The 27,276-nt window shown below is 57.1% G+C and overlaps 1 protein-coding gene and 1 long non-coding RNA gene across 3 annotated transcripts; one reads left to right on the top strand and one right to left on the bottom strand.

Moving 5' to 3' along the window:
- The first annotated feature begins 431 nt into the window (after positions 1 to 431).
- LOC121067560 lies at positions 432 to 4,458 on the top strand. Its single transcript, XR_005818335.1, has 2 exons — positions 432 to 1,922; positions 1,972 to 4,458. It is a non-coding gene; the product is annotated as an uncharacterized LOC121067560 (long non-coding RNA).
- Positions 3,150 to 25,457, bottom strand: SELENOI (selenoprotein I). Of its 2 annotated transcripts, none has more exons than XM_040552227.1 (10): positions 16,369 to 16,852; positions 14,849 to 14,917; positions 14,398 to 14,506; positions 12,528 to 12,602; positions 11,762 to 12,024; positions 10,289 to 10,397; positions 8,637 to 8,685; positions 8,015 to 8,195; positions 7,049 to 7,231; positions 3,150 to 4,985 (listed from the first exon to the last, which is right to left on the bottom strand). In XM_040552227.1, the coding sequence occupies exons 1-10, from the start codon at positions 16,411 to 16,413 to the stop codon at positions 4,869 to 4,871; spliced, it is 1,200 nt and encodes a 399-aa protein (XP_040408161.1). In that variant the 5' UTR covers positions 16,414 to 16,852; the 3' UTR covers positions 3,150 to 4,868. The 2 variants fall into 2 exon arrangements, with proteins under 2 accessions (XP_040408161.1, XP_040408162.1); XM_040552228.1 differs by lacking the exon at positions 16,369 to 16,852 and adding an exon at positions 25,348 to 25,457 and having other exon boundaries at positions 4,920 to 4,985.
- Between the last annotated feature and the right edge of the window lie 1,819 nt (positions 25,458 to 27,276).

Below are 27,276 nucleotides of genomic sequence, written 5' to 3'. Positions count from 1 at the left end.
CACGGCCTCCCCAGACCCCCAACACTGCACAGGACCAGAAGGCGAGAACAGCAGCTCCCTGTGAGTCCCCACCGCTTCGCACCACCTGCATCGCCACGCGTGGCCCAGCCCTGCCAACAGGGCACACGATGATCCCTAGCGCTGGCTGCAGACTCAAGCCAAAGGGAGAAGCCTGGAGGTCAGGGCAGAGCTTTTGGGGATGGCAGGGTTTCAGCTGGTCACCAGCCAACCCAAGGCAGCGCTGCCTTCTGCTTGCTGAAGTCCTACCCCGTGCAGGAGCCAGGCCAGCTCAGTCCCTTCGCCCCAGCCTTTGACAGAGGGGGAATGAAAATTATTGCTGTAGGGATACGCTAACAAGAGCGAATAGATGTAGAAGGGAGAAGAAAAAAAAAGGGGGAAAAAAAAAAAAACAAACACTCTTAAAAGGCTTGGAAAATTTTATTCTTTATTGAACTTTAATAGCTTTCGTTCTTTTTAAACACAATAAATACTTCAGTAATAGCATTTAAGAGACGAATTCAAACTCACTTCAGTACCTAAACTCCCAGCCTGAGGACGGCTCCAGGGAAGGAATTGGGGTCCTGGGGCCCACAGCCATGCCAGGGCTGCTCATGGCCAGGCAGGCTGGGCTGAGGGACCCCCACCAAAACCAGCATCCACTTCAACTAAAAGCTCGAGGGACAGAAGCAGGCCAGGCTCCCTGCATGAGGGGTAGAGGAAAATTTTGATCCATGGGGGCTCAGACAAGGCTGCAATGCCACGCTGGTGCTGCAGATCTGCGTTAGAACAGCAAAAAGCAAACAAGCCTTCATCTGGCCCAGCACTGCTGCCAGCCCACAGCACCGGAGCGGGACCGACACATCGCACTGGAAGATTTTGGGCTGGGGTGTGTAGGTGCTGGAGGAACTCCTCCTGCGCCTCAAGCAAGTGATGCACACTAAGCAAAAAGGGACAACTGGAAACAAGAGAGCTTCAGGGAATTTCCTACAGGTTTCAGAAGGATACAAAAGCCCCGTGCACAGTTGTGCCATAAACTAAGGTGACCAGAGCTTCAGCTACAGCTCCCACGTGCGCACAAAGCAGCTGCACTCTTGGATCCGCGTGTATACACACAAATCTCTACCTCTTTCCCAGAGGCTTCTCAGATCTATCCCAAGCAGGCACAGATGCTCCCAGAGAAGATTTTAGGGGTCTTGCTAGAACTGACTGGCTCTCAGGGGCACAGATCAAAGCTGCTCTCAGATTACAAACTGCAGGTACTCCCTGCACCCAGAGTAACACCAGGCCAGCTCTAAGAGTATGTGTTTTCAGTGCATTAGAAGCTCACACTTACAGCATCTTGCTCTCCTGGCCCTGGCTGCATCGGGTGACTGATGTTTGCGAGAGGAGAGGCTGCTGCTGAGCCATGCGAGCACTGCGGGACAGCCGGAGCCAACTGCGGCACAGACACTGCGGGGAAGGAATGAGCTAAAAACCACAGTGCTCACGTCCATGATTTTCAGGCAGTGATTGCGCCTATAAAACATTTCTTAGTGTGAACACTGCTTTAATGTAAACTCCATGAGACCACAAAACCTACACGCCAGCCTCAGCTGGGGAATTCCTGCGCTAGGTCCCTGTGTGGGTGCAGAGGCAGGAGCCAGAGACACGAAGCCACACAACTGAGATAAAAAGGCTGCGTTAACCCAGCCTGCAAGGCTGCCCCAACCAGGTGAGCCCAGCACCAGCCCACTAACGTGTCCCAGCTCCCCACTTCACCACGAAGGGTGACCAACTGCAGGAAGGAGCAGGAGCAGGAGCAGCAGCACCGGGACCCACCTGGAGCCCGAGGCCAGGAGCCCAACGGTCCTGTGGGTCCTGAAGGACTGCACCCTCCCTGAACAGGCTTTTTCCCCCAGTAATACTCTGGATTGAGATAAACTGTGCAAAATAGATTTAGGGAAGCACATACCAGTCCCATTATCAACTCAGCAGGTCCACCAGTAATTAAGAAACTATGATCAACTCTATCCCTGGAAGAAGCGACAGCACAAACTGCAAGGACTGGCCCCAGGCAGGCCTGAGGACACAGCCCGGCCAGCAAGGGGAGCAACCAGCACCGTAACACACTTACCCTCACATGCAGTTAGCAAGGAATAAATTTATTTTTAAGACTTAAAACCATTATTATTAATAAATAATTTGTTTCTCAGCATGCCCTACCCCACCATGGCGAGATGGTTTGGTCTTTCTGCTCAAGTGTTTCCGTTCCCCCAGAAGTTGGGATCAGAAATCACCCAAGTTACAACAGCCCAGACAGAAACCCACCCAGCTTCACAGCAGCACGAGTCAGAAACGGAGTTGGATGCCCACCGAGACCAGGTCTGCTCTCACCTCGCTTTGCCACGAGCCTGGCAGCACTAGAGAGGAGCGAGCCTGCTTTCCAGCACTGATTTAAGATTTAAGCAGGTATTTTTCTAGCTTCAAGGTGCAATAAATTAAGGCACCAAAAATCCAGGACTCTTCAAAGATAAAGCCTGTGCAGATAGGAAGTGGTTCCAGTTTTTAAGAGACAGCTTTTTCCTACAGCACAAGTATTTGCAGGATTTTAGAGAGGAAGTCCTGCTTCCACATGTTTGTAGCTTTACAAAGGCTTTTTTTTTCAGGTATACTCTTACGGGCTGCAAAAATCCACCAGCTCACAGCCAAGCAAGACAAGAGACAAACTGTGTACTAAGGAGACAAAGGGACATCCCAAGGTTTAAGATCAGACATCCTCTCGCAGCACTGGTGAGCCCAGTCCTCAGGCCCAGCAGTGCTATGGGAAGAGCCAGGACAACACAAGCTCCAGGCTCGGGACCCCAGAGCTCAGCTGAAAGGCTGAGGGAACAGCTCAGTTGTTCCCTAGTCCTGCAGACGTCTAACTAGAAAATAAGTCATCTAACTGCAGCTTTTGCCAGTGCTGCTAGCGCAGTTTTGCTACCTGAACAGGCCCCACAGGTAAGCGTTGTGTTCTCTTTCAGAGATTCCCTGTAATTCCTGTGCGAGCGTGACTTACATTTACCTCCCTTCACAACTGCATTTCATTAAACAGCCAGAGTCAAAGATTCAAGCACAGCCCAATTCCTTTGCGCACTTCATTTTTTTCTGTACAATGTCAGTAAAATATATAGAGTAAGCTACTTTATTAAATAAATTCTGAAGACCATTTGCCCCCTCTCCCAGATAAGACACCGTTTGCAGACACGTGGCTGTACAGACACGAACAGACAGACGAGCAGCCGAGCCCTCCGGTGGCGCCAGCCCAGACAACTGCCCCAGCCGACCCCACGCAGGACGTACCGTGACCAAGCAACCCCGATTCCACCCACGGCACCGCACAGAGCAGTGAACACTGCGAGCTGCCTTAGGATTTCAAGTCTCAGTCTGCATGACAATGATTCAAATTTACAAAAAAAAAAAGCAAACAAAAAAAATCCCAAATCATTAAATAGTAGTTACAGCTTGAAGGTTTCCTAAAGCAGGAGGAGGAGTCTTCACCTGCGGAAGGAAAATGCCATGACCAAGCTTCCATGACCCGCAATGATCAGTGTGTAAGAGACTTTGTTCCCATGGTAATTACATATGCACAATCTGCTGTGCTTGTCCACTTCCGGATGCAGCCTTTCCAGAACCTGGGTTTAAGCTACACTCTTCATTCAAGCACAGGTCTTCATTAAATAAAAGTGAACAGAAAAGAAAATCAGCATTCAGTCTTCACCACCCCACTCTCAATTAACTCAATTACAGAAACGTTTAAAAAAGAAAATCAATGCAAACATCTTTTACAAATGGACAGTAAACAAATATATCCCTGGATGAGACACGCAGCCGCCGGGGACAGCGGTTTTGAAAACAAAGTGGGATTTGGGAAGGACCCCACCACACACATGCCTGTGAGCTTTCTGAAAGTGCACACGCAACCAACACAACATTATTAAGGTGCTTCTCCAAGCTGTGGATTTGCTGCTGTCGGTGGTCTGGTGGGAAGGGCGATGCGCAGGCTGAGCCTGGCTGCACCGCTGCAGAAGACGAGGCTCGGGCAGCACGCAGCGACCCAGCAGAGCCGACCTGGAACAGCAAGTTCATACCAGCAGGAAGGGGGGAGTTTGGCTCCGTGTTACAGAGGCTGGTGTGAGCCGTGTTTCACCGCCGGTCAGGGCCCACGCGCCAGCCCGCAGGCAGGGAACGTCGAGATGTGGTCCCAGGTGCTCACCGCTCGGGCAGGGGCCGGGGAAGCTGCCTTCCCACTTCTACAAAAAATTGAGCCCTGATTCCTAAGCCCCCCCGCAAGTAGAATATTACTGCAAGTTTTGTGTGTTTACTTCTGCTTTAAAAAAAGGTGCAAGTATTTGCCCAAATGAATGAGTGCAGGAAGGCAGGACAGAACGTGGGAGAACTGTCACCATTTGCTCCTTAAGTACCGGCCCGGGAGAAGGGCTAACGGGATTAGGGACAGACAGGAACGCTTGACCACCAGGATGTTCCCTCGACCTCACAGAAATCAGCTGCTACGTTGGTTCTGGTGATGGGTCAAGGTGCTTTGCTCAGGTAAAGCCATCTGCATCCCCAACCAGCTTTATCTGAGCAAGCGCTGGGGTTTGAGGTTTTACTGGGAACATTCAGCTGGTCTAAAATACAGTAATAGTGACCTGAAAGGCTACCCTCCTCATCCAGTTTCACCCAAAACTGTAGGCTTGTGTTCGTTGAACAGCAGCAGAGGCTGTCCCGTACCAGTCCCAACCTGGCTGCACCAGATATCGCGCATACTTTGCCCTGATGTCTGTCCAGAGGATAGGTTTAGATCTGTGGTGATGGTTGAAGTATTTACAGGTAGTTGCAGCAGTTATTTACAGTACTTCTGCAGACTGCAAGCTGATTTTCTCTTCCTCCACTCCTAGTCAATCCGGCGTGGGCTTCTTTAGTGAGAAGGGTCGTATATTGAAGTGCCTGCTCAGCTGGCTCACCTGGGGACAAGGCAGGCAACAGGACAGGGTTAGCAGGGCTCAGGGGGACAAGGAAAAAAGCGGGCAGAGCGCCCAACCTGTTCCCTGCACGGCTGACAAAGCCCTGCCACCTCCTTGCACCCACTTTCCCCATCACTGTCCCAGCCACATGCTCCCCCGTGGCGTAGCAGGGCTGGACTGCAGCATCTGCCCAGCACTGCCCCACTGCATTGAGGAGGGCAGATTTCTCCTTCCCCCTCCCTGGATGGTTTTATGCAGCAAGGCTTTACAGCAGCTGAATTAGAGCAGAAGCAACAGCTCAGCCTGCCCAGGAGCAGCCTTGCCTCCATCCTACCCTCCTCAGGCATGGGAGTCAGAAACACCCTGCCCCGAGCACAGGCACTTATACTTTTACTCTGCAGTACTTCTTGGCTCTTCACAGCAATATTTTTAATATTTTCCTTCAATTAATTTGATAATCTCAGATAACCACAGGAAAAGTTGCTCCCTGAGTCCATTTCCAATTAAAACTGGGGGTCGAGTACTTTGCACTGGCGCAGGAAGGCTGCAGAGAGGAGCGTGCCCAATGCCAGGTTTGGGTAATTGGGTCCCTTTTACACCAGAATAAGGAAGCAAGCTTTCACCACCTCTTGTGAAGCAATGAGAAAACCAGGAAGGACTGAGAGCAGGACTGAGAGCTGCACCAGGAAAGGCTCTTTCAGGTGCTCACAGAGCCCTGCTAGCCTGGAAGTGCTGCTTACTCCTGCATGCCTGACAGCCAGCAGAGGAGCAGAACCATGGAGGATGAAACAGATGGTGGGGCACTGGCGGTGCTGACCATAGGTAGCAGTCACTGCAGATCCAACAGCGAGCCGTGCTGAGCAGCACCAGGTGCTGAGCCGGGCAGCAAGTCACGGCAGAGCATCTAGTCCACACTGGCGTTCCCAAGTTCTGAATAGTTGGCGATTACGTCCCAGTCACTGCCCTAAAAAGCTCTGCACCTCAGTATCAGTAAAGGCGCTTCTGTCCTGGGAGAGGAGACTGCAGATGGGCCCCTGGAAAGCTAGAAGGGGGCAACACGAACTCAGGGGAGCGGGGCACTGGAAACCTCCCTGACTGATGGGCAGGCCTGGGCAGAGAGGATTACCCCATCCTCTCAGTCTCCCATCTCCAGCTATGACTCCAAGACCAAATTTATTTAAGCTTCTTAGCTATTCAAATCCTTCTCGCATAGAAGCCTCATTACGCTAATTGGAAAGACAAGACAACCTGGGTATTACTTCCTCGCCGTAATTACAGCTCAAACTTGACTCTGGAGGCTCCACATTAGCGCTGGGTCTCCCGGGGCACAGGGCTTCCCAAGGAGGGTTTACACACGTGGTAGCAGCCAGCTCTGCAGGGAACATCTGGGCCCTTGCCCCACTTCCTCAGCAGCTTCCCAGGGCATTTCTAACAGGACTTGGTCTCCTCTGAGTTTGTTTTCTCTCTTAATCAAAATTCAGGCAGAGTTTGCAGAGAGCGAGGGGAGAAAACCAGCCCCGGGACCTCTGCACAGCCCCTGCAGCAGGCAGGAGGCAGGCAGCTGCAGTGCAAGGGACATGTCCCCAGCGCAGGGCACGTCAGCAGGGTCGCAGATTAACCACTGACAGCAGATTAACGTGTTACACTAAGACTCCCAAACCAGGCACTCCTTCCCAATGTGCAGACACCACAGCCCCTGCTGTGAGTATCTCCAGGAGTGCCTCCTGCTGCCCAGGGGTTCGAGTCGCCCAGACTGGCTGACCTACGAGCTGGACTCTAAGCTGCAGCCACAGCCAGTTAAACACAGCAGCAGGGACACGAGCACTTGTTTCAAACCCATCTCTGGCACAAGAGCCCCTGAGAACATTGCGCGAGGCTCGTTTCAAACCCTATCAGCCTTCCAGAGCCTCTCACCAGGAAGGCAGCCCACGTTTCCCATGGTCACGGACAGCCCGACAGAGCTCGCAGCCCCAAGCTGTTTCACTGACATTCCCGTTTTTAAGCAGCAGCTCCCCAGCAGAGCCTGCAGCCAAGCCCGCTGCCCACGTGCCCGGTTCACCTACCACGACCACACCGTAGTGGATGTGCGCCAGGGTGAGGAAAGCGGTTAACAAGTAGAGGAGAAGAGTTTCACTGTTGGGTGCAAAGCCGGACACCACCACGAAGAGCACCAGCGCTATGGGGAGCAGCATCCAGTTCAGAGGCTGGCAGCGTGTGCTGCTCATCTGACAAACGATCAGCTGGCACTGCAGGGAGAGAAAGCTGTCAGAGCTTGCATCCTGCACGGGCTCTGCAAGCCCAGAGCTGTTCGCAGCGTAGAGCACGGTCACACACGTACGCGTACCGGTTACCTGCGCTTACAACTACCATCAGTCAGCTTCTCGCTTGGGATCTGCCTTTGCATTACAATTCCTGTGAGACACAGAGCAGAGCCCCGTGGCGCAGGTAATAGGGAAGCAGCCAGCAAGGGCATGTTCGAAGGAAAAAGGAGTTCCCCTGAGCTGACCGAGCCTTACCAGCAGCATTCTGCATGATCAGCAGCACGGGCTGCTGGCAGAGCGCAGACAGACCTGCACGGACACAGATCTGATAGAACGAGCACAGGTACCTTTGTTAAGGTCTCAAGCAGGCACAGACGCAACATGCAGCTAAATCAGGTTTGGACAACAGCTTCTGGCCCTCCAATTTTAAGTTTATTCCCCCAAAAGAAGGAAGAACTTCCTTGATATTAACAGTTTGCTACTGACAACACAGAGGATGCATGGGTGTGTAAACACACTCAAGCTAACTATGTCTCTAGTTTCTCAAGAGTTGAGAGCTGCAGCACAGATGCCTGTGACATTTGCAGACCCCAAACCCTGTCTGCTTTCCTGCTCGTTCTTTCAGTCACAGCAAAATAGCAGAGCTGTCTTAAGTTAAACCTTCCCACCTCCCTTCCTTCCTCCCATTTGAACTGGCATTTTTCTTCATCCTGGGAGGCTGCGCACTTCCCAGGGGCTACACGGAAGCATAAAACAAAAGCCACTCACGGAGATGTTCGCAAAGGCTGTTCCAACCATGAAATAGAAGAGCCTGGGATGGACCTCCAGGATGTCCATGGGTGACACGAAGATCCACGTGGTGCAAAGCACAAAGAGCAACACTGGGGACACCAGTGGCAGCATGATTTCGTACAGAGAGTGGTGCTTCAAGGTGTTATTTTTATAGGCCCTGAAAGGCAAACAGAGAAATGAAAACTCCTGGAACCACAGCTGAGAAACACCTGGTCCCTGCCTCCAGAAATGCCCTGTAAAATCTCACTGGACATTCTGCCTCCCAAAACTGCCAACACCAGTCATAACCACAGTCAAACGAGGATGATGCACACCTTCATTGTTAACCTAAAACCCAAGAAAGCCCTGAATTACAAAGGCACCTGCACTCCTGGGTTGTGAACAACTGGACAAGCCTGCATAAGCTGGGAGCCCTTCAGCGAGCCCCTGCTGAGCAGGCTGCACCCCACAACTGGGACCTTCGGATACTCAGAAGCTGCTTTGTCACCCTGAAAACACCCATCTGAAAACTACCAGGGAAACCAGGTTGTATGAGGCTCTGGGGGTTCTTGCAAAGGTGCTAGTGCGGGTAGGGAGAGTTAAAAATGGTAAAACTTACTTGTAGAAGTTGTACAGGCTCATCGGCAGCGTCACGGTGAGTGCACAAGCTGGAAGAGAAAAGAGCTACGTTACTGCGCCAAGTAGAGGGAGGCCATCGCGTCCACCCCACGGAGGGGCAGATGGTTGGGCTCCAGTTTAAGCTGCTTGCAACTAAAATAGCCCAGAGGTGCACCAAGAACAGCTCAGCAAGTTTAAAAGGAGGTGCTCAAGATTCTGGTTCAAGAGTTGTAATTACAAGTTAAGGTCTGCTATTCATTAAGGACATTTCAATTTTAAAAAGTTGCATTCGCGAGCCCAATATTATGCTTTAAACAGTTACTAAATTTAATTACAATACTGTTTTTAATGGGACCCAAGGTGAGTTCAAACCCCACAAACGACATGGTTGCGCGCAGCAGAGGTTTCAGTCTTTATAATAAAGCCAATCTGCTGTTTCTCCCACCACGTGCAAGCATTCCCAGTTCCCACTGTGCAAAAAAACTCTTGTGATTTAGCTTGACAAATGGTACAAAAACTCTAAATAACTGAAAACCTAAATGGTAAGCATCATTTGCTACACCCAAATCCATGCAAGTCCATCACAACTCCTTCCATGTCTATATAGCAGTAGGTATTTTAACAGACCCGTAAATATTCCTGTTTTTAATAACCTAACTCCTATTCAAATGCACAAATACACTGAGTGTACGCATCATGCTCTACTTTCCACGAAGGAAAAGTACATTTATTATTCATATCTTAAATTCTGTGGCTGCCAAAAGAAAGCTCAAAATATCCACCTGGGTAAATCTGATGCTTGCACTTCTCTTAATGTAACAATTCAAGACACATTGACTTGAAATTAAGCAGCTATAATTAATCCTTAAAGAAAAGGGCATAGGTTAAGAAAATACAATCGAGGAAGAAGTTCTGAATAAACCAAATCACATCAAGCCACGCAGCTCCGCCTGCATTACTCTCCCCTTTGCAGGGGCTCATTCTGTCCGACCGCTGGAGAGAACAGCCAGCTTTTCTGGAGGAAGGCTGCACACCCTTTTATTTAACTTTTGGACGGGTGCACGGAGGGCAGGACCCACAAAGGTGCTTTCCCCACCCCCACAGGCCTGACCTCACTCCCTGAAGCAACCCAAGGCTGCTGGCGCAGCATTCAGGCAACAGCTCCTGCTCCCCGAGCGCTGCGTGGCCGGAGCCTCAGGCAGGGAACCAAGCTGCTCCGCAACCAGTACAAAAGCTCCCCAAACCAAGGGGCTCCCCGAACCCACACACCCCCTGGGCTGTGGTTCGTCACCTTTAAACCCACAGATGACCGACACAACCCCCCCCACCAGGGCTGGCCCCAGCGCAGCACTGCGCCAGCCCCTTGGGATCAGCCTGAATATGCCTGAAGGCATGAGCACAGCGCGCCGCTTCCTCATCCTTTTGGTCACCATTGACCCAGGCATGCTGCAGCAAGTCAGCTTCTCCAAATTAACTGCCCCAGGAGACCTGGCAAGGGGCAGGCTGCACAAACACCCTGCGTTAGTCACCTGGGTGACGGCCTACGAGAGCCTTCATTACAGCAAACACAACAGCGGCATGAAATAATTAAGACATTGGGTGTTGGGAAAGAGGTTGCGTTTAAAAGACAGGCTTCAACATGGAGTTTCTTACCAATAATCATTGTAGTGAATAGGTCTCTATATAAGAAATTAAACAGGAAAGGTGCATACCAGGCCTCAACTCCCACAATGGCCGTCACTATGTAGACGATGGAAATGGTCTGAAAGAAAGCAGAAGAGAAGCGGGTGTCAGCAGCCCGGCCGCAGTCCGGCAGCACGACACATGCCAGGGAGCTTCAGGGAACGGCAGCTGGGCCCTGGAGGTTTGTCCAGGGTCTCCTATTATCCATCTGCTGAAGTTACTACAGGGAAAAAGCTAACAGGGAACACATGAATTGCGATGGAAGCCCTGAAGGTGCAGGGAGCACACTGCAGGATAGCTCAGCCCTCCAGCCCGACTTTCTTTATCCATGGCCTGAATTTTTGGGTAGACCTGTGTGGTGCCAGGAGTTGGACTCGATGACCCTTATGGGTCCCCTCCAACTCAGGATATTCTACGATTCTATGATTTCTGTGCTAGGCAAAGGTCTGAAAGCACCCAGGTCAAGCAACGCTTCTGGGGGAGGAGGTCAGCGTATAGTCAGATGGAACCAGCTACAGTCTTATCTTACCAGGAAAGATGATCATTGCAATTAGTCACTCTCCTTCCAGCTTGTTGCATTTCCCACCCAGGATCTGACAAGCCAGAAGACACAAGTACGGTGCGCTGCTCGGTGCTGCGAGACTGCACCCTGACTAGGACGGGCAGCTGCGAGCACTAAAGCTGAATTTTACTCATCCAGAGCTTGCTCTCAGTACTGACGGGCCCTTCAGAAAGTGCTTCCTGCAGTGAAGTCCTTAACGAGAGAAGGAAGTGCCAACATCCCAACCGCTCCATCACTGTTAACCTCAACATCAACTGCCTCATTACCCAGCCACAGGGGGGCACCTCCCTAGGAACCTTTGCTCCAGGCACAGCAATTAATATGCAAACTAGATACGCAGCTGCACTTTGGCACGCATCCTGCTAGTGCCAAAAGGCACCCCGAACTTCTAGGCTTGAACGCACCCGTGGGGTGTAATGCAGGAAACTAATTAGAGCAAGAATTTAGGTACCCGGGAGGTACCCAGGACACACAGAGCCCAGGCAGAGGAAACAAGGCGATATCCGTTCCTCAAGCCTTGTTTCTCGTAGGAAGTCCATCTGCAAAAGCTACTATCAACAGAAAAACCCATGTAAACTTCCCTGGATTTAAGATTTGTGCAAAGCTGAACCCTACCGCCAGGTCTCAGAGCGTGGAGCGTGCACTGCGAGGGCTCCCAGCGCGCTGTGGCTCAGCACCACGGGCACGCGGCTCCGAGCCCTGCCCTGCTCCACGCTGCCGGGGCAGGCTGGGGACAGCCACCCTGGAGAGCACCTCAGGGCCTGATTTACAGGGGGCTGGACAGGCACCAGAGCTGCACGCAGCTCAGCAGGCAGCACTGCACCTCAGGCACGCCAGCACTTTGCCGAGCTCCTGCTGAAACCACGGCGGCGCGTACTTACCACCTGGCTGATGTCATATCCCCAGGGCAGGAAGAGAATCCCCGTGTTGTACTTCTCCCAGTGGGAGAGGATGAATGAAAACAAGACCACCCATAAGAGGAGGTAGAGAACGAAGACACTGACACCCGTGGAGCCCCGTCCAAAGGTGGAGTAAACCGTCACGACGAAGTACACGCACGCCCAGCTGTCCAGGCCGTGATCAAAGAGCTCTCCCAGGGGCGTGCTGGAGTTGGTTCGGCGAGCCTGCTTCCCGTCAACGCCGTCTGGGAAGAGAGCGGGGAGAAACAGGGAGTTTTGACAGACATCCCCCGAAATGGGAAGCTCCGCTGGGCATCCCTACGCAGAGCAATGGGCCAGCTTGCAGCTGACAAGGCGTGCGCAGCCAGCGAGTGGCAGCTCCCACTGCCCTCATGCTCCAACGGTGAGCACGTCCCACTCCCCAGCTCCACCTGAGACCGAAAAATGCAACAGAGGAAAAACGTGGCAAGACTTTATCTGAAGCAGACCAGGGACAGAATTTCACAGAGCACCTCAAAGCCAGGTCCAGCATCCTCCTCCCACGTCAGCCGCTCCGGGCCACCTTCCTTCCATGCTCTTTGCCAAGCGGTTCCTGGAACTGCTCTAGCAGTACGAGCGGCAATCAGAGCAGGGCATGGCTGAAGCCCAGAATCAAAGATTTTTCAGCAGGCTCGGAGATAAGATGACACGCAGCTGCAGCATGAACAGATGACCGAGACAACCCCCCGCAAGGCAGATAAACTCTTACCTAACGTATAGGCAATGAAGTTGAGGAGACCCACAATGACCCACACTCCGTTCGGAACATGCTGGTGGTCAGGAGCTGCAGAGATCAGAAAGACCCAGGAGAGGACAGCTCAGTACGTACACTCAGCGGGTTTATTTTGGCACGAGAGGCACAGCAACGGGGACCGGCAGCTCACCGAGACAAAGCACCCCCACAACTCACACAGTGAAACAGATGTTAGCTCTCCAGGGAGAGATGGCAGAGCTGTTTGCTCCACAGCTTCCCGTGGAAGCGGGTCACGGAGATGGGAATCCTAGGATTTTGCAAACCAGGACACATACTTGTCCTCTGTCCCCAGCTCCCCAGAGTCACAGGATCCAAGAGCTGGTGGTGGCAGCTAGCAACTGCAGCCCAAATGCATGGCATGGAAGTGTGTGCAGATCGGGCACTCCTCCTGCACTGCTCAGAGCATCACCAGATTGGAGAAGTGGCTGCACCCTGCCTCTGCAGGCACGTGGGGAATTCCCTCCCAGTCTCCAGACCTCGTCCCTGCCAATTGAAACCGAGTTCCTCCTTAATAACCTCTCCACCTCCGCCAGCGCTGTCTCGGCAGACAGCCAGCTTAGCTGCCTGCAACCTGGGGAGCCCAAAGCTGCATTTCAAAAAAGCAGGGAGCTGCTTCATGGTGGCAGCTCGCATGAGGATGCACAGAGGTCTCCCATGGGGAGCAACAATGCCCCAAAACGTCACCTTCTTGTTTCCTTTGAGCAGCAGGATGGTGCCTTCCAGCAGCAGATGGAGAGCATCAAGTCACCAAACCAGCCAGCCACAAAGGAAGGCACAAGCTTCTGGAGGCCTCACCAGCAAAATGAAACCTTCTCCTTCCAAGCAGAAGACCCGTAACATGAACATAAAAGGGTCCCACAGCATAAACTTTGCCACCCCTTTGGCAGAGCACAACTTTTTGAACATCTGATGTCCTGTCCTGGGGATTCTTGGGCTCCCGTGAGCTATGTCAGCTTTTCTTCCTAGGGCTCACGGACCAAAACAGTCCAAATCTTAGCCAACAACCACTCACGTCACCCAAGCTTTTGAAAGCCTTGCGTATTGATAACAGTGCTTACCTATCTGTCAATGACGGCTACACCAAAAAAAAAGAAAATCATTTTTCTCACTTAACTGTACTTTCCACTTAACTGTACTTTGATGATTGGCCCGGTTTTAGAAGAACTAGATGAACTGTTCTGAGCAGCCTAAACCAAACCTGGCAGGGGCAAAGGGAGGGAAAAATACTGAAAGGAAGCTATCAATAAGTGACTGAGAGTTACCATGCCACATTAATATTTTCCCTAGGACACTCCCACAAGCAAGGAGACAACTGAACTGACTCAGTAACAGAAGAACACGGGTACTGTTTAAAAAGTGTAAAGCTGTGCACATCCTCGCATTATGCAAAATGGTGAAATGGAGGAAGAGGACTTTGCTTTTGTTAGTCTGAATGTGGTGCCAGCATGTTTCTGCAAGAGGGCAATTAGCTGGGATGCAAATAAAAAGGCTCTGCTTGCTGACTTCAGAAAGCAGAGTTTCCCACATTACCCTTTTCCCACACTTTCTGTTTCAAAAGGAGGGCACTCGCTCTGGTCCACTGCCAAGGCAGAGCTGAATCCTACTCGACTTTGGCTGTTTCGTCCTCCTTCGCCTGCACGCAGCCAGCCAGGAGCAAACACACCCAGCGGCCGGACGGAAGGTGTCACCTGGACAAGGCCTCATCGAGAAGCCCGGTGACTTCAGGCCCTCAACTCCATCCCTCCCGACTGGACGGGCTCACCACCGAGCACCAGACGGCACAGGAGAGGAGGTGACACATCCAAACAGAAAAAGGCAGCCTTACCAGAAGCATAAAAGTCAGGGTCGAAGTATGCCATGAGGAAGAAGTTGAAGACAAGCAGCAGGAAGCCAGAAAACGTTATCAGATTTGGGGCCAGCCAGGTAGGGAAGATCTATGGGAAAGCAGCAAAAGAACACATGAACTCATTAAAATATGTAACAAGGACCACGCGCTGCTCCCAGCCACAGCAGAGGCCTGGTTACAGTCATCTGGGTGCTGGACAGCACTGCCCGGGCGCACCCACCACCACGGGACAGCGCGAAGCTTTGGGCTGCGATGCAGTGAGCTCGGGGCAGCTGCCAGCTGGAAGGCCGTGCCCTTTGCAATTAGTCACACCGCAAACGAAGCAGGTCTGTTCAGCCAAGCAGGGCCCTGCAGCTGACACTTTTTTGCGCAGAAGACGTGGCGGTGACCGGCGTTTCGCTGTCCTGCTCAGGGCAGGACGAGGTCTCACCTTCACTATCGCGTTCCAGAAGGGATGCATGACGTACAGAGACAGGGGGTTGCTGTCCACCGCGCTGTACTGTGAACGAGAGGGGAAATAAAAGTCAAAACACAACAGTCAGGGCTCCAGCACCTCTTGCAGGAAGCCAGAGATCCTGAACATCAAGCTTTCCCTGAGGGCACCTGCTACCCAAGTCTTTGCATCGCACGAACGCTCGAGCCAGGAACGGACTCATACCAGGGACGGTGCTGAGCAACCCCAAAAGCGCCCGCCAGCTCTGGCAACACCAGCCACCGGCCCACAAACAGCTCCCGGGCTCACCACGGAGGTTTTTGGACGGCTCCCTTCACGGGACAGGCAGAGGAGACCTCCGCAGGCACTGCGGGGAGCGCTCTCGGCAAGCCAGAGGAATTGCAGCCGCCCCGCGGTACGGCACGCGGAGGACAGCTTGATGCACCCCGCCCTGCCTGTCTGGACCCTGCCGAGTCCAGGACCAGGGACCTCCTCGGCCCTAAAACAGGAGACAGTTCACCGATGGACAGGGAGCTGGTGTGGTTCGGTGCGGAATAACCCATCGGGACGGCAGCTCTCGCTGTCTCCAGTCATTTGGAAGAGACCTTCCCCTTCCAGAAAGATGGAAGTTGTTTCTGAGCAAGACCTTCGGCCCCCTCCCTCGTCCTGCAGGACCCTGCAGATACCCCAAAACGCCGCAGACACCGCCCCACATCCACGAACATCTCCGAATCCTGCACGCCCTGCTGCAGTTCAAGCGGCAGAGGGCGATTTATTTGGCAGCGAGGAGCAGAGGGGCGCAGACCAAGGCTCCCAGAGCAGCGACGCAGGTGACTCGGGCTGGATGGAGACATGGGGCTCCCGGCAGAAGGCTCCTCCCCACCACGGAGCCGAGATTTCTGCAGAGGGAAGAGGGGAGCAGGAGGTCTTACCCCTCACCCCAAAGCTTTGTGATCCTCGGAGGTGGCTGGGTTGTGCACGTGGTGGGGGAGAAATACAAACCCAGACAACCACGGGACAGTTTCCAGCCAGAAAGTTAAAATTTGACATCATTTGGCTCCCAAGAGCGCCCCAAGTTACCTGCTGTGTAGCTCACAGCCATGTCCTAGCAGAGGTCACGTTGTCTGCAGTCCTCTTCCCCCGACCCAAGCCTCCACCCCGCCTGCCCAGCCAGACCCAGCCGGAGATAAGGGGAACTGGGCTGACCATTTTATTCCCACGTTCCTAGCGGGGCCGATCCCTTCCTCAGCAGGCATTTCTGCTCCCATCAGCTCCTCCCTGCCCTCCCCGTGACGGCTCACTCCGTCTCGCCGGGGCTTGGCCGAACACCCGCTGATGTGCCCACCCCGATCTCCCAGCACCGGTAACCCCGCGGGAGCTGCGGCGCAGCACCGAAACCCTGAGCTCCAGGCTGCGCGAGACGAGGTCTAAGCCACGAGGAATTTCCATCCCAGCTTAATTCAGCGGCGGAGGACAGAATTCCGAACGCCTTACGAGATAATAGGATTTGGACTAACCACCAGATAGGGGAGGAGGAGAGCTGGAGGCCGATTAAATCTCATTATCCCCGTCACAGCCTCGAACAAGAAAGCAAACGCCACACCAGGAGCGAGGCAGGGGAAGCGCCCTGGAGTTTGTCCGCCCGCGTTTGTCAGGGCTGTGCCCTGGGGAAGTTCCCAGGACGCTTTCCCCTTTCCCCTCTCCCCGTCGGGTCGCACGGAGAGGCAGCGAGCAGTTCTGCAGACGGCGCTCCCCACCCGCACAGGGTGCCGGCGGTGCTGCTGGGGACGCGGAGAGCGAGCGACAGAGGGCAGGGACGGGCAGCGTGGGCAAAGCTCATTTTTAGGGGGTTTTCAGCCTTGCAGGCTCTGGTTTCCTTCCTGGAAGTTTTCATCCTCGAAGGAAAACCAAGAAGGGGCCCGAGAGCCCGCAAGAGCCCCAGGCTCCAGGCACAGCGGTGCTTCAGCTCCCCGCGCACGGCTCCAGCGCCGTCCTTCAGCCAGCTCATCCTCCCTGAACGTCAGCATCACTTTTTCCGTTCCCCACATCTGTCTGGTGACTAACGCGCTCGACGCGCCCTTCTCCAAGGCGTTTCTCTATCGCAGCCAATGACGGCCACCAGTCAGAGCTCTGATTTCTCCCTCGATTTCAGGGAGGGACGGAAGGAATCTCGTAGGCTCCAGAGGCTCCTTCTCAAAGCAGACAGACACGTGTAACGGACCCTGCTCTGAAACAGCACCGCGCAGAGACTCGGCTTCTCCTCATGACAACAGGAAGGAGCCGGCCCGGCCCAGCCAGCCCCCAGGGATTTGGTTTTAGACTTTTTGAGAACAGAGCCCAGCCAACTTTGAAGCAACAATCCCGTGGCCAGCATCGTGCAGCGGCAGCCTCCCTGCGCCCCGTCCCTCCCGCGGAGCCGCCCTGCAGCTCCCAGCCACGTCCCTCCGGCTAACCTGCGCGTCCCCCAGGCCACGCGGACGGGATACATCCCATCAGCCCAAAGATTCGCCCCCAGGGAGGCTTTTTTCAAGCGGAGCACCAGCATCTGCTTTAAAAACCCCTATCAGGACGAGGGGCCCTCCATCCAGCTCCGCCGCCCCCCCATCTCCAGCCCCTGCTGGGTAACGTTTCCAAAAGCAGCTGCTCCTACGCACACACACACACAAAAAAAAAGCCGTAAAGAGGCAACTTGACGAATCTCAGCACAATTTACACTCGGAAACTCTTTACCTGGACGCGTGAGCTCGCTGAGACGCGCCAGCTCATCGCAGGCTCTTGGCACAGCTGATGAGCACGGTCCCGAAGACGGCTGCGGTTCTGGGGAAGGGGCAGCACGTGCACGAGCACCTAACACGGCACCGATAAACGCAGCAGGGAGCCCGGCGCTAGGAGCTCCGGTGCTAAGCCGGAGCCCATCAGTTCGGTCACATCGCGTGCACCAAAGGCACCCAAGGAAGCCTTCAGCCTTCCTCCTCGCGCCAAGAAGCCGGATGGAGGTTTCTGAGAAGCACTCGGTGCCAGCACAGCCTGCAAGGGACAACTTGCAAGGGCCACGCCGTCTCCCGCACGGCAGCACCCCAGCGAGGGCACCATCGGGGTGTCCTGTGGACCAGCTGCCTCGGTGCCGTCGTGGTGTTGAGCTGCCTGCCGTCGTTACGGGATTTAGAGACACGAGCGGCTCGCAGAGCTTAAAACCAACGTTAATCACGCAACCAGGACATTTCTGGAAGATCCAATTACGTGCGCAAGGAAGAAAACACAGATTTATAGCCCAGATTCTGCTAATAGCTTTCCTGCCCAAAAAAACAACGCCGCTTTTAAGTAATCCCATTACCGGGAGCCAGCAGCAGACAGCACTCTGCCGTGCAGGCGCCCCGGTGTCAAACACCCAGAGGGGGCTGGGGGAGCCCCGAGGCAGGAGCAAGGCAGCGTGCGCCTCGGCAGAGCGGCCCCAGCACGTCCGGGAGGCCGTTTCCCACAAACCTCCTTAGGTACGAGGGTGACACGAGGCTGAGCACCTTGTCCCACGGGGGCTGAGGCGAGGCAGCGAGCCCGGCAGCCCCCAGGGCCCGTAGCCGAGCAGAGCCGCGCCAGGGCAAACAAGTCCCCCTTGCACTATGCCCGCGCTCTGCCGACGCGTCAGGAGCGGCGCCGTGCTCTAAGGGCGTTTATCGACGTGAACCTGTTTGTCTTCTCTAAGGTCACTTCCCAGCTGGCACGAGGAGGGAGCACGCGGGCAGCGGGGAACGTGCAGGGAAGGGCGCGAGGGACGGCCGGCGGCAGGGAGGACGCACGGGGCAGCGGGACGCCGCGGGGAGGAGAGAGGTGCCCGAGGTGTCCCCCAGCCCTGCCCGGCACCGCCAGCCTCGGCGCCTGCCCCGTTTCCCTCCTCTCACCCGTTTTTCAGCCCCTGCTGCACACGTCGCAGACATCCACAAGCAGAGCCGAAGCCCCTCTGCTGCGAGAGGAGCTGCCACGGCGAGCAGAAGCCTCGTTCCGCTCCCCAAACCCCACGGGGCGCGGGAACTGTTTGGGAAAGCAGGATTTGTGCCTTGCCAACGCCCTCACATCCAAACCTTCAGCTCCCGTGGGTACCAGCTGGGAAATTATCCCTGCCTTCCTGCGGACGTGGGACTGCTCCTGCAGCAAAGCCGAGGCTCCTTCCTCCCCGGGGGCAGGAAAGGTGCTCGGAGCCAGCGACGAGCCTCTGGAGCGGGAATCGCGGGGTCGGAGCAGGGATAGGGGAGGGAAAAAAAGCAGAAACAGAAGCGCACAAACAGGAACCTGATAGAACAGCCTTGTGCCAGCCAAACAAACCTTTTACGCTTGTCTACAGCCCGCCAGGGCTCTGGAGGAGGGCTGCAGTGCCCAAAGGGGGATCGGCCCCGAGCAGGCAGCTCTGCGAGCCCGCTGCTCGTGCCGAGGGAGAAGCAGGGGAGCAGGCGAGTCGGTGTGAAAGGAGAATTCATCGCAGTCCCCCCCAAGAGGAGGTCAGCCAAGCTTTCAAGCACACCTATCAGCGGAAGGCAAAGCCACGCACATCAGGAGACGACTGCCGAAGAAGAAGCAAGGCACCCCCGGGGAGGGGGGGAGGACTACTGCCAAGTTTCAAGAGGCGATCCGAAAGAGAAAACTGCCCCCCCCCCCCCAAAAAACCCACATAACCCTCTGGCTCTGTTTGCAGAGAGGAGGAACGAGGGCTGGAGGAGGTTCACAGCTAAGAGGAATACAGCAAAAGGCGCGTTACTTCCCAAGCCCTGACAGCTGCTTCGCACAGGGCGCGGAGCAGAGCGAGTCAGGTCAATCGCACGAGCCCAAACAACGCAGCCAGCCACGGGAAGCGACGCTCCCATTTCCACGCGGTGCCCAGGTCCTCCCCCAGGCAGCCCCAGCAGCCAAGCACCGGCTGTTAATCAGCAGGCAGTGACTTTTTGGATGGAGCTCCTCGCGGCCAAGACCCAACCCGCGGCAACGAACAAAGCGGCAGGCTTTCAGTGCCGCTAAAAAGACCCGAGATGGGCAGATCCTCCCTTCGGTTCCTCCTACCCCACAGCAGAAGGGAAAGCTGCTCACGGCAGAGTTCGGGCCTCCCCGGGAAGCTACAAGCCCTCTGCCTCTCCGACAGCCCAAGGCTGGGGCACACAGCAGCACCCCTCTGCCCTGCCACCGCTTCCCTCTGCGTCCCCGCAGCCGCGATTCGGGACGAGATGCACCCGGCCATCCCAGCAGGCTCCGGAGGAAGGTGCACGCGAATATCTCAGATTTTTGCGGCAAAAACGCGAAGTAAAAGCCAGGGGGTTTGGTTCTGTTTGCTTTAAAGGGAACCTGAAGAGCAAAACGCTGCCAAGAAGCGGCTCTGCTTTCCCACCCCTCCGTTGCACGCATCCAGGAGGAAGGCGCCCGGCTCTAGCAGCCGTCCCCAAGCCCTGCCTGGGGGCTGCAGCCGTCCCGCCCCTCTCTGTTGGGACGAAAGGCGCAGAGAGATGTGGGTGGCAGGCGGCTGAGCAAAGCTGGGAGGGCCCCTGCTGCAGGATGAGGCTACCGGCACCCCTCGCACCCAGTTCACACCTTTAACGGAAGGACTGCAGGGGAAAAAAAACAACACGAAACCACACAACCACCACCGGCAAGCCCTCGAAGCTCCGCTCCCCAGACGGCAGGGGCAGGGGGGCGCTTGCAGCAGCACAACCATCGCCCGGGAGCTTCACCCACACCAGCGGGCAGAGGAACAGCCTTGGCCCGCCGGCTGCGCCGATGCGTCTGCTCCTTGGCAGCGAACGCGGCCGCACAGCTCGCCCCCGGGCGAGTCTTCTGCTCGTACGGGAGCCCTCGGAGGGTTTTGGGTTCCCCCACCCTGCGGGAGCCACCGTGCGCTGGAGCAGCAGCAGATCCCCGACCACGAAGGGCTTCGTGGGTGGCCGGGAACGGAGGTGCCTCCTGCAGCCACAGCAGCCGGGCGGTTTTTGACCAAAGAGGGGGCTTTCAGAGACGCAAGGGATGCTCTGAGCCGGGCAGAGGATCGAACCCCTGAGTTTAACTGCGGAACAGGAGAAGAAAGAAGGAAGCAGCTCCGCCCTACAGCTGCTCACCTGGAAGGTGTGAGGGCCGGGAGGACGCTGAGCTTGCGGCTCCCTGTGCAAGCGGCGCCTTGGGAAGCAGATGTTTAAAGGCAGACACACAGGGAGCCTCAGAGCAATTAGGGAGCCCTTGGGGAAGGAGTTAAGTGATTCAAGATCAGGGCTCAAAGGCTTCTCCTCCTCCGCACCCTTTCAGTAAGGGCCCTGCAGGAGAAGACGAGCGATTTGCCCGGGGGCGGCGAGGACCGGCCTTTTCGTAGCCTCAAGCCTCCCATCCAGGTCGCTAACATCAAAAAGCTCCCCCGCCAGCTGCGTTGTTGCTCCCCTGGTCTGAAGAGCCCCTGGCACACACCGGTGTGTCTGCTCGCCAGAGCAAGCCCCGCGGAGATCTCTTTAGGGCTCGCATTTCCAGAGAAGCCTCTGCGAGGCCGCCAGGACAGCCTCCAGCCACCTGCTTCCCGCAGCGCGACATCTGCGGCCCTGCTCTCCGCGGCGTCTGGAGTCTGCAGGGAAAAGGATTTCCTGAGGGGGGGGGGGGGGGAGAGGGCAACCGTGTGGGACCGGCAGTCCCACTTCACACCAACTGCTTAAGAGACCTACGGACGCCGTTCGACCGACAGCCGGAGCGCGGGATGCGCACAGGACACGGGATCCGCGGCGCCTGCTGCACCCAGCGTGCCAGGAGTCCCAGGCAAAGATCTCACCCGACCCCGTAGGGCCATCGTTCTTGACGCCCTACAGCGCTCCCTTCTCACCGGGACAACCACCCGGCACCTCCTGGCACAAAGCACCCGCCAGGTGCCAACCCGTACGGGGCTGCAGGGCGCGCTGCCCCGCACACGCACATCTCCGCGTGGACGGCCGTAGAGAGCAGCCTGGGGGCTCCTTCTCGCTGCTCCCCGGCCTCAGCCCTGCAGACACGTGAGAGGAGAACCACGAGGGCTTTGTTTCAGCGCCCACGCAGGTAACGAGACAAAGAGCCTCTCACGAGAGCCGTCCGTGAGCAGGCAGCTGCCCGCCAACCCCGCACCGCTGCCCGGGGGCTGCCATCGCCGCCTCCCGCACGGAAGCGAGGACCCGGCCACAGGATTTGAGGGTGCAGCAGTTTTGCTCCGAAAGGCCCTTCCCAAACCCCAATTCCCGCTCCCCTCGCTGAGCTCGTGAGGTGAGACAGCGTCCCGCCCCACCTTTGGACCCGAGCGGGACACGTGGCGGCGCCGCAGCTCGGTCCCTCCCGTGCCACGCGGAAGGAGCGGTGCCAGCGCCCTGCTCCGCTGGCGCTTCCCCCAGACCATTGCCTCCCTGCGCGGGGAGCCAAGGTCAGGTCCAGCAGCCAGCTGCGGCTCACAAGGTGAGGGCAACGCCGGTTACACCCGTGACAAGAGCCCCGTGCACAGCTCTTACCGCTCGAGAGCTTCCCCTGCTCCTCCTGCACCAGCTGGATGAGAGCCACGCCGTGACCCTGGGCACCGCGCGCAGCAGAGGCGGAGAACTCGCACGAGGGCAAGAAAAGAGAAAGCAAAAGGAAGAGCAGACACCTCCGTCAGCGTTCCGCACCCGTTTTCTCCCCTGACCACAGTTTTCTAGGAGAAGGTTGCCCAGAAGCCCGCCAGAAAGCCATTTGCAGATGGGCTTTTAAGAAGCAGCTCACGACTTCTGGCACCCGGCTGCAAGGTCCGCGCTCCTGAACAGCGGAGCCTGGCTGCATCCCTCTGGGCGCGGGGTGCTCAACGCTGAACAGCGACAGAGCGCCTGGGTTTGGCCGAAGACACTCAATACTCCGCAGCAGCCAGGTGTCCGCAAGGCCAACGCTCGCACCCTGCTCCCCAGCCTGGAAGCGAGAGCTTTATTTCTGCTACCAAGGCCTCCGCCCCGCCAGAAGCATCGACGGCGGGCGCTGAGCTGCCGAGCAGGAGGAGACGCTGGGGCAGACAGACGCAGGAGCTGCCCGGCTCCCCGACCACCACGCAGGGCGTCTCCCTGGGGAGCCGGGGATGGCTCTCCTCCCCCAGCCGGGAACAAAAGGAACGGACGGACTCCTGCTGCGCAGCGTCTGCTTCTGGCCGCGCGTCGCCTTTTTGGCTGGCCCCACCTCAGAGCAGTCGCCTGTCCCGAGCTGCGACGGCTTTGGGGACGTGCTCCGGTCACCGGGCACGAACCACCTCCGCCGAGGCTGAACGCAGGCTGCTGCGGGGAGGAGGCAGAGGAAGCGGCACGGCGGGAGCTGAGTTGCTGGTCCGCTATTTCGCACCGCCACCCATGACACCCCGAGCTGCGCCCTCCTCGCTCCCTCTGTCAGGACCAGGGAGCGCCCTGCTGGAGTTTCCTGGGCCCCAGCAGCTCCTCGAACCAAGGGCCGGGCTCCGCATCAGCGGAGCAGTGACGGACCCAGGGCCAGCCAGGCAAGGAACGGCCCGGCCGACCGAACTGCGATGCCTCAGCATCGGCACGCACCAGAAACGTGCTCCGAGCCCGCCCGCCTCTATCACAGTCCCTGCTGACCCAGGGAAACCACAGCCTCCCGAGCAAAGCGACTTCTGCCAGCGCGACCGCAGTCCTGCCCCGGGGGCACGCGTGGCCGGCGTCTCCGCGAGATGCGCTCGCGCCTCGGCCCTTTGCTGCCTCCCAGCAAGGCCAGTAAGCACAGCGCCGGTGTGCAACCGGTGCCAGTACGTGGCCAGCGCTGTAAGAACTGGGCAGGACCTTTCTCCTCACCCTGGTCCGCGCGTTCACGGACTCAGCTCCAACGGGGTTTGCATCAGGCACCTGCAGGAAGACCACGACCTGGGAGCCCCGCCTTTCTAACCACACTTACAAATCTACCCACGCGCCCCCATCCGATGCAAGCTGCCACATAGCTCAGACCCCCCTCCCACCCCCCCCCCACCCCCCAGCAAAGCGCGGACAGCGCTGCCCGGCCACACAAGCAAGCACGCCGCCGGCTTCGCTCCCCGAACGCGTCACCGTCGCCCTAACGCTCCTGCAACGCTTACGTGACACCCCACGAGCCGCGGCTCCTCTCCGTGGGTCCGACGGCGCCCGGAGCAGGACGGGAGCAGCGTGGTCCTGTGCTGCGTGGGGGGGGGGGGGGAGACCCCAGGCGATGGGGGCCAACCGCCCGCGGACACCCCCCGGACCCCCTGGCCGTGCCGGTGGCAGCCTCGTCCCCGGGGGGAAGCAGCCTGGGGACGGGCAGCCGGCAGGCGGGCAGCCCCCTCCCCGCCTGGAGCTGCTGGGTGTGGGGGGGGCAGCGGGGAGGGGAAAGGCGTTGCCCAACATGCGTCCCCCCCCACAGCAGTATGGGGGGGGGGGGGGCCACACAGTCACCGCGCTCCCCCACGGCAGCACCGGGCCCCCGGCAACTGCCCCCTACACCAGGGCACTGTGCCTCATGGCATCAGGAGCTGACCCCCCCCCCCCCCCACGAAGCACCAGGAACCCCCCCATACTGCACCAGGACCCCCCCCCTCACAGCACCAGGAGCCCTCCACAGCACCACGACCCATGGCACCAGGACCTGAACACCCCCCAAGCACCAGGACTCCCCCCCTCACCCCCCACTGCACCAGGACCTCCCCCACAGGGAACCACGACCTCCCCCCCCAAGCACTAGGGCCTGACCCCCCCACACACACACACCACGAGGCCCCCCTCAGCACCAGATCCCACGGCACCAGGGCCTGACTCCCCCTAAGCACCAGGACCCCCCCCCAAGCACCAGGACCCCCCCCAAAGCACCAGGACCCACGCCACCAGGACCTGACCCCCCCCCCCCCCACTGCACCAGGAACCACAGCACTAGGACCTGGCCCCCCCAAGCACCAGGACCCCTGGCACCAAGACCTAACTCCCCCCCCCCCAAAGACCAAGACCTCCCCCACTGCACCAAGACTCCTCCCCACTGCACCAGGACCCCTGGCACCAGGACCTGACCCCCCCACAAAGCACCAAGACCCCCCCAACACCGCCACTGCACCAGGAGCCCCCCCCCCCGCACCAGGACCCCTGGCACCAATACCTGACCCCCCCCCCCAAAGACCCAGACCCCCCCCACTGCACCAAGACCCCCCCCCCCCCCCCCGGCACCACAACCCATGGCACCAGGACCTGACCCCCCCCTCAAGCACCAGCCCCCCCCCCCCCCCCACTGCACCAGGACCCCTGGCACCGGGACCCCCACTCCCCCAAGCACCAAGACCCCACCCCCCCGGCACCAGGACCTATGGCACCAGGACCTGACCCCCCCCCCACAAAGCACCAAGACCCCCCCCCCCCAACCCCCCCACTGCACCAGGACCCCCTCCCCGGCACCAGGACCCTACCCCAACCCCCCCCCAAGGACCAGCACCCCCCCCCGTCCCCCCACAAAGCACCAAGACACCCCCCACCTCACGGCACCACGACCCCCCCCCCCCGCACCTTGTACTTGCCGAAGCCGGCCAGCTGCTCGCCCGTCACGTACCCCATGGCGCCCCCGCCGCCCCCCACGCCGCCCCGCCGTAAGGAGCCGCCGCCTCGGCCCACCGGGCGTGCCCGTGGCGTCACCGCCCCCCCTCCCACCCCCACCCCACAGCGCCCCCTGCCGGGCGGGAGGACCCCGGTGAGGGGAGACACGAATATGGCTTCCCCCCCCCCGCCCCGCCCCGCCAGCCCAGGCTGCCCCCAGCCCCATCCAGCCCAACCTTGGGCGCTGCCAGGGCTGGTGTGAGAAACACTCCGTCGCCATTAACTTAGGCTCAGGCGAGGACCTCAGTGGAGTAGGAATTGATTCGCCATTGCAATGGCGGGCGTCCCACAAGCAGGAGCGCGCCTACTGGTTCCATAACGCGGTTTATATTCTCTCTTTCTCGAGGACCGGGACCCTCCCCTGTTTCCCCACCGAGTGGGTAATCCAGGCGCACAACCCACCCGACGCGTCACAGACAATGCACGGCCTTCAGTTGCCGGCCTGTTAAATTTCAAATTTCTTTCGACTTTTTTACTGTTTGAAGTGGTAATGTTTCTTCACTTGTCTGACTTGACACCGTGATTTTCACCTAATTGCGCTAAGGAGTCTGGTTGTCTGCATTTTACAAGGTTGTCTGTTAAGCTTTCTTATCACTGCAAGCATAGCTCAATTCTTCCCTCTAAACAATGTAACTCTGTGCAAAAACAACATTTTTATTCCCACAATTCCCCCCCTTTCTTCTTTATAAATTGTTGATTTTTGCAAAAAAATCTTGCCAGGTTCCTTGAAGAGGAAGATGGTTCTGCAGTGTATTCCTACAACACATAGTTCAGATTACAGATTAGTTTCTCCCAAGCCTAAATCTCCTTAAGACACACACCCAATAACCCCATCTGGTCACAACACCCACCAAATGCACCCAGGTCCTTGAGTGAAGACAATGCTACAAACGGGTTTGCCTTTTCCCAAGGTAGAAGCAACCCACGTTGCCTTCCTCAGCCACTTCCCTACATGCACTGCAGGGACTTTATCTCTTCCCACAGTGTGTAGGGGCTTTGTTTCAGCAGGGCCAGGATGGTTGTCAGCTCCTTTGGTATTAACTAGCCAAGTGGCTTCTGCTACATTTGCATCCCAGTGTTTCCATGCCCAGTGCCTGCAGCAAAGTCCTTAACAGTCCATTATATCTCTCAGCCTCTCCAGAGGCTTGTAGGTGATAGGGGATGTGATACACCCATTCAGCGTCATGCCTCTTGGCCCAGGAGGTTACAAGGTTATTTTGGAACTGACTCCCATTGTTTGACTCTATTCTCCCTAGTGTACCATGGCTCGCTTGATTGCAGCACGGGTTTCACGCTCTTGGGTGACCTGCGTGATGGTCTAAATGGTCAGGTCCACCCCTCAAACACGAGCCCATATATATGTGGCATCTCTCCCTAGATGTCCTGATGTTTCATGGGCCCATCGAACTACAAACAGCTCACCCTTACATCCCCAGTCCAGATCCACCTGAGCTGCTCTAATTTTTGGAGCTTGGTCCACCTCTTCGTTATTCTGATGTTCTTTGGTGGCACAACACTTGGGCATGTGAGCCTCTACATGCTGTACTTTTACACTGATGTTTTCCACTCGGGTAGCAATGTCTTGCCACAGTGCAGAAGCCCAGATGGGTTTACCTCTGCAGTGCCAGTTGCTCTGCTTCTATTGCTGTGACCACCCCACCCTCACCCCCTAGGCCATTTGCCACCATCCATGAGTCAGTATAAAGACAGAATACTGGTCACTTGTCTCTTTCAGCACTTTTTTTCAGCGGCCCATGGAGAGCCCCCGCAGGAGCAGGCCCCAGGCCGGAGCTGCAGCCCATGGAGAGGAGCCCACGCAGGAGCAGGGGTCTGGGGGGAGCT

This window comes from Cygnus olor, chromosome 3 (assembly GCF_009769625.2).
Source record: "Cygnus olor isolate bCygOlo1 chromosome 3, bCygOlo1.pri.v2, whole genome shotgun sequence".
NCBI lineage: Eukaryota > Metazoa > Chordata > Aves > Anseriformes > Anatidae > Cygnus > Cygnus olor.
Note: the sequence above shows the minus strand (reverse complement) of the source record. Positions and strands in the feature narration are given on the sequence as shown.

Excerpts from the sequence above, each read along its gene's own strand:
- SELENOI (XM_040552228.1), bottom strand. The coding sequence starts at position 25,395 with ATGGGGTACGTGACGGGCGAGCAGCTGGCCGGCTTCGGCAAGTACAAG. Across the intron at positions 14,918-25,347 it reads CCGGCTTCGGCAAGTACAAG|TACAGCGCGGTGGACAGCAA; the intron begins GTGCGGGGGGGG and ends TCTCGTTCACAG. Across the intron at positions 8,686-10,288 it reads ATTCACTACAATGATTATTG|CTTGTGCACTCACCGTGACG; the intron begins GTAAGAAACTCC and ends TTTCTCTTCCAG.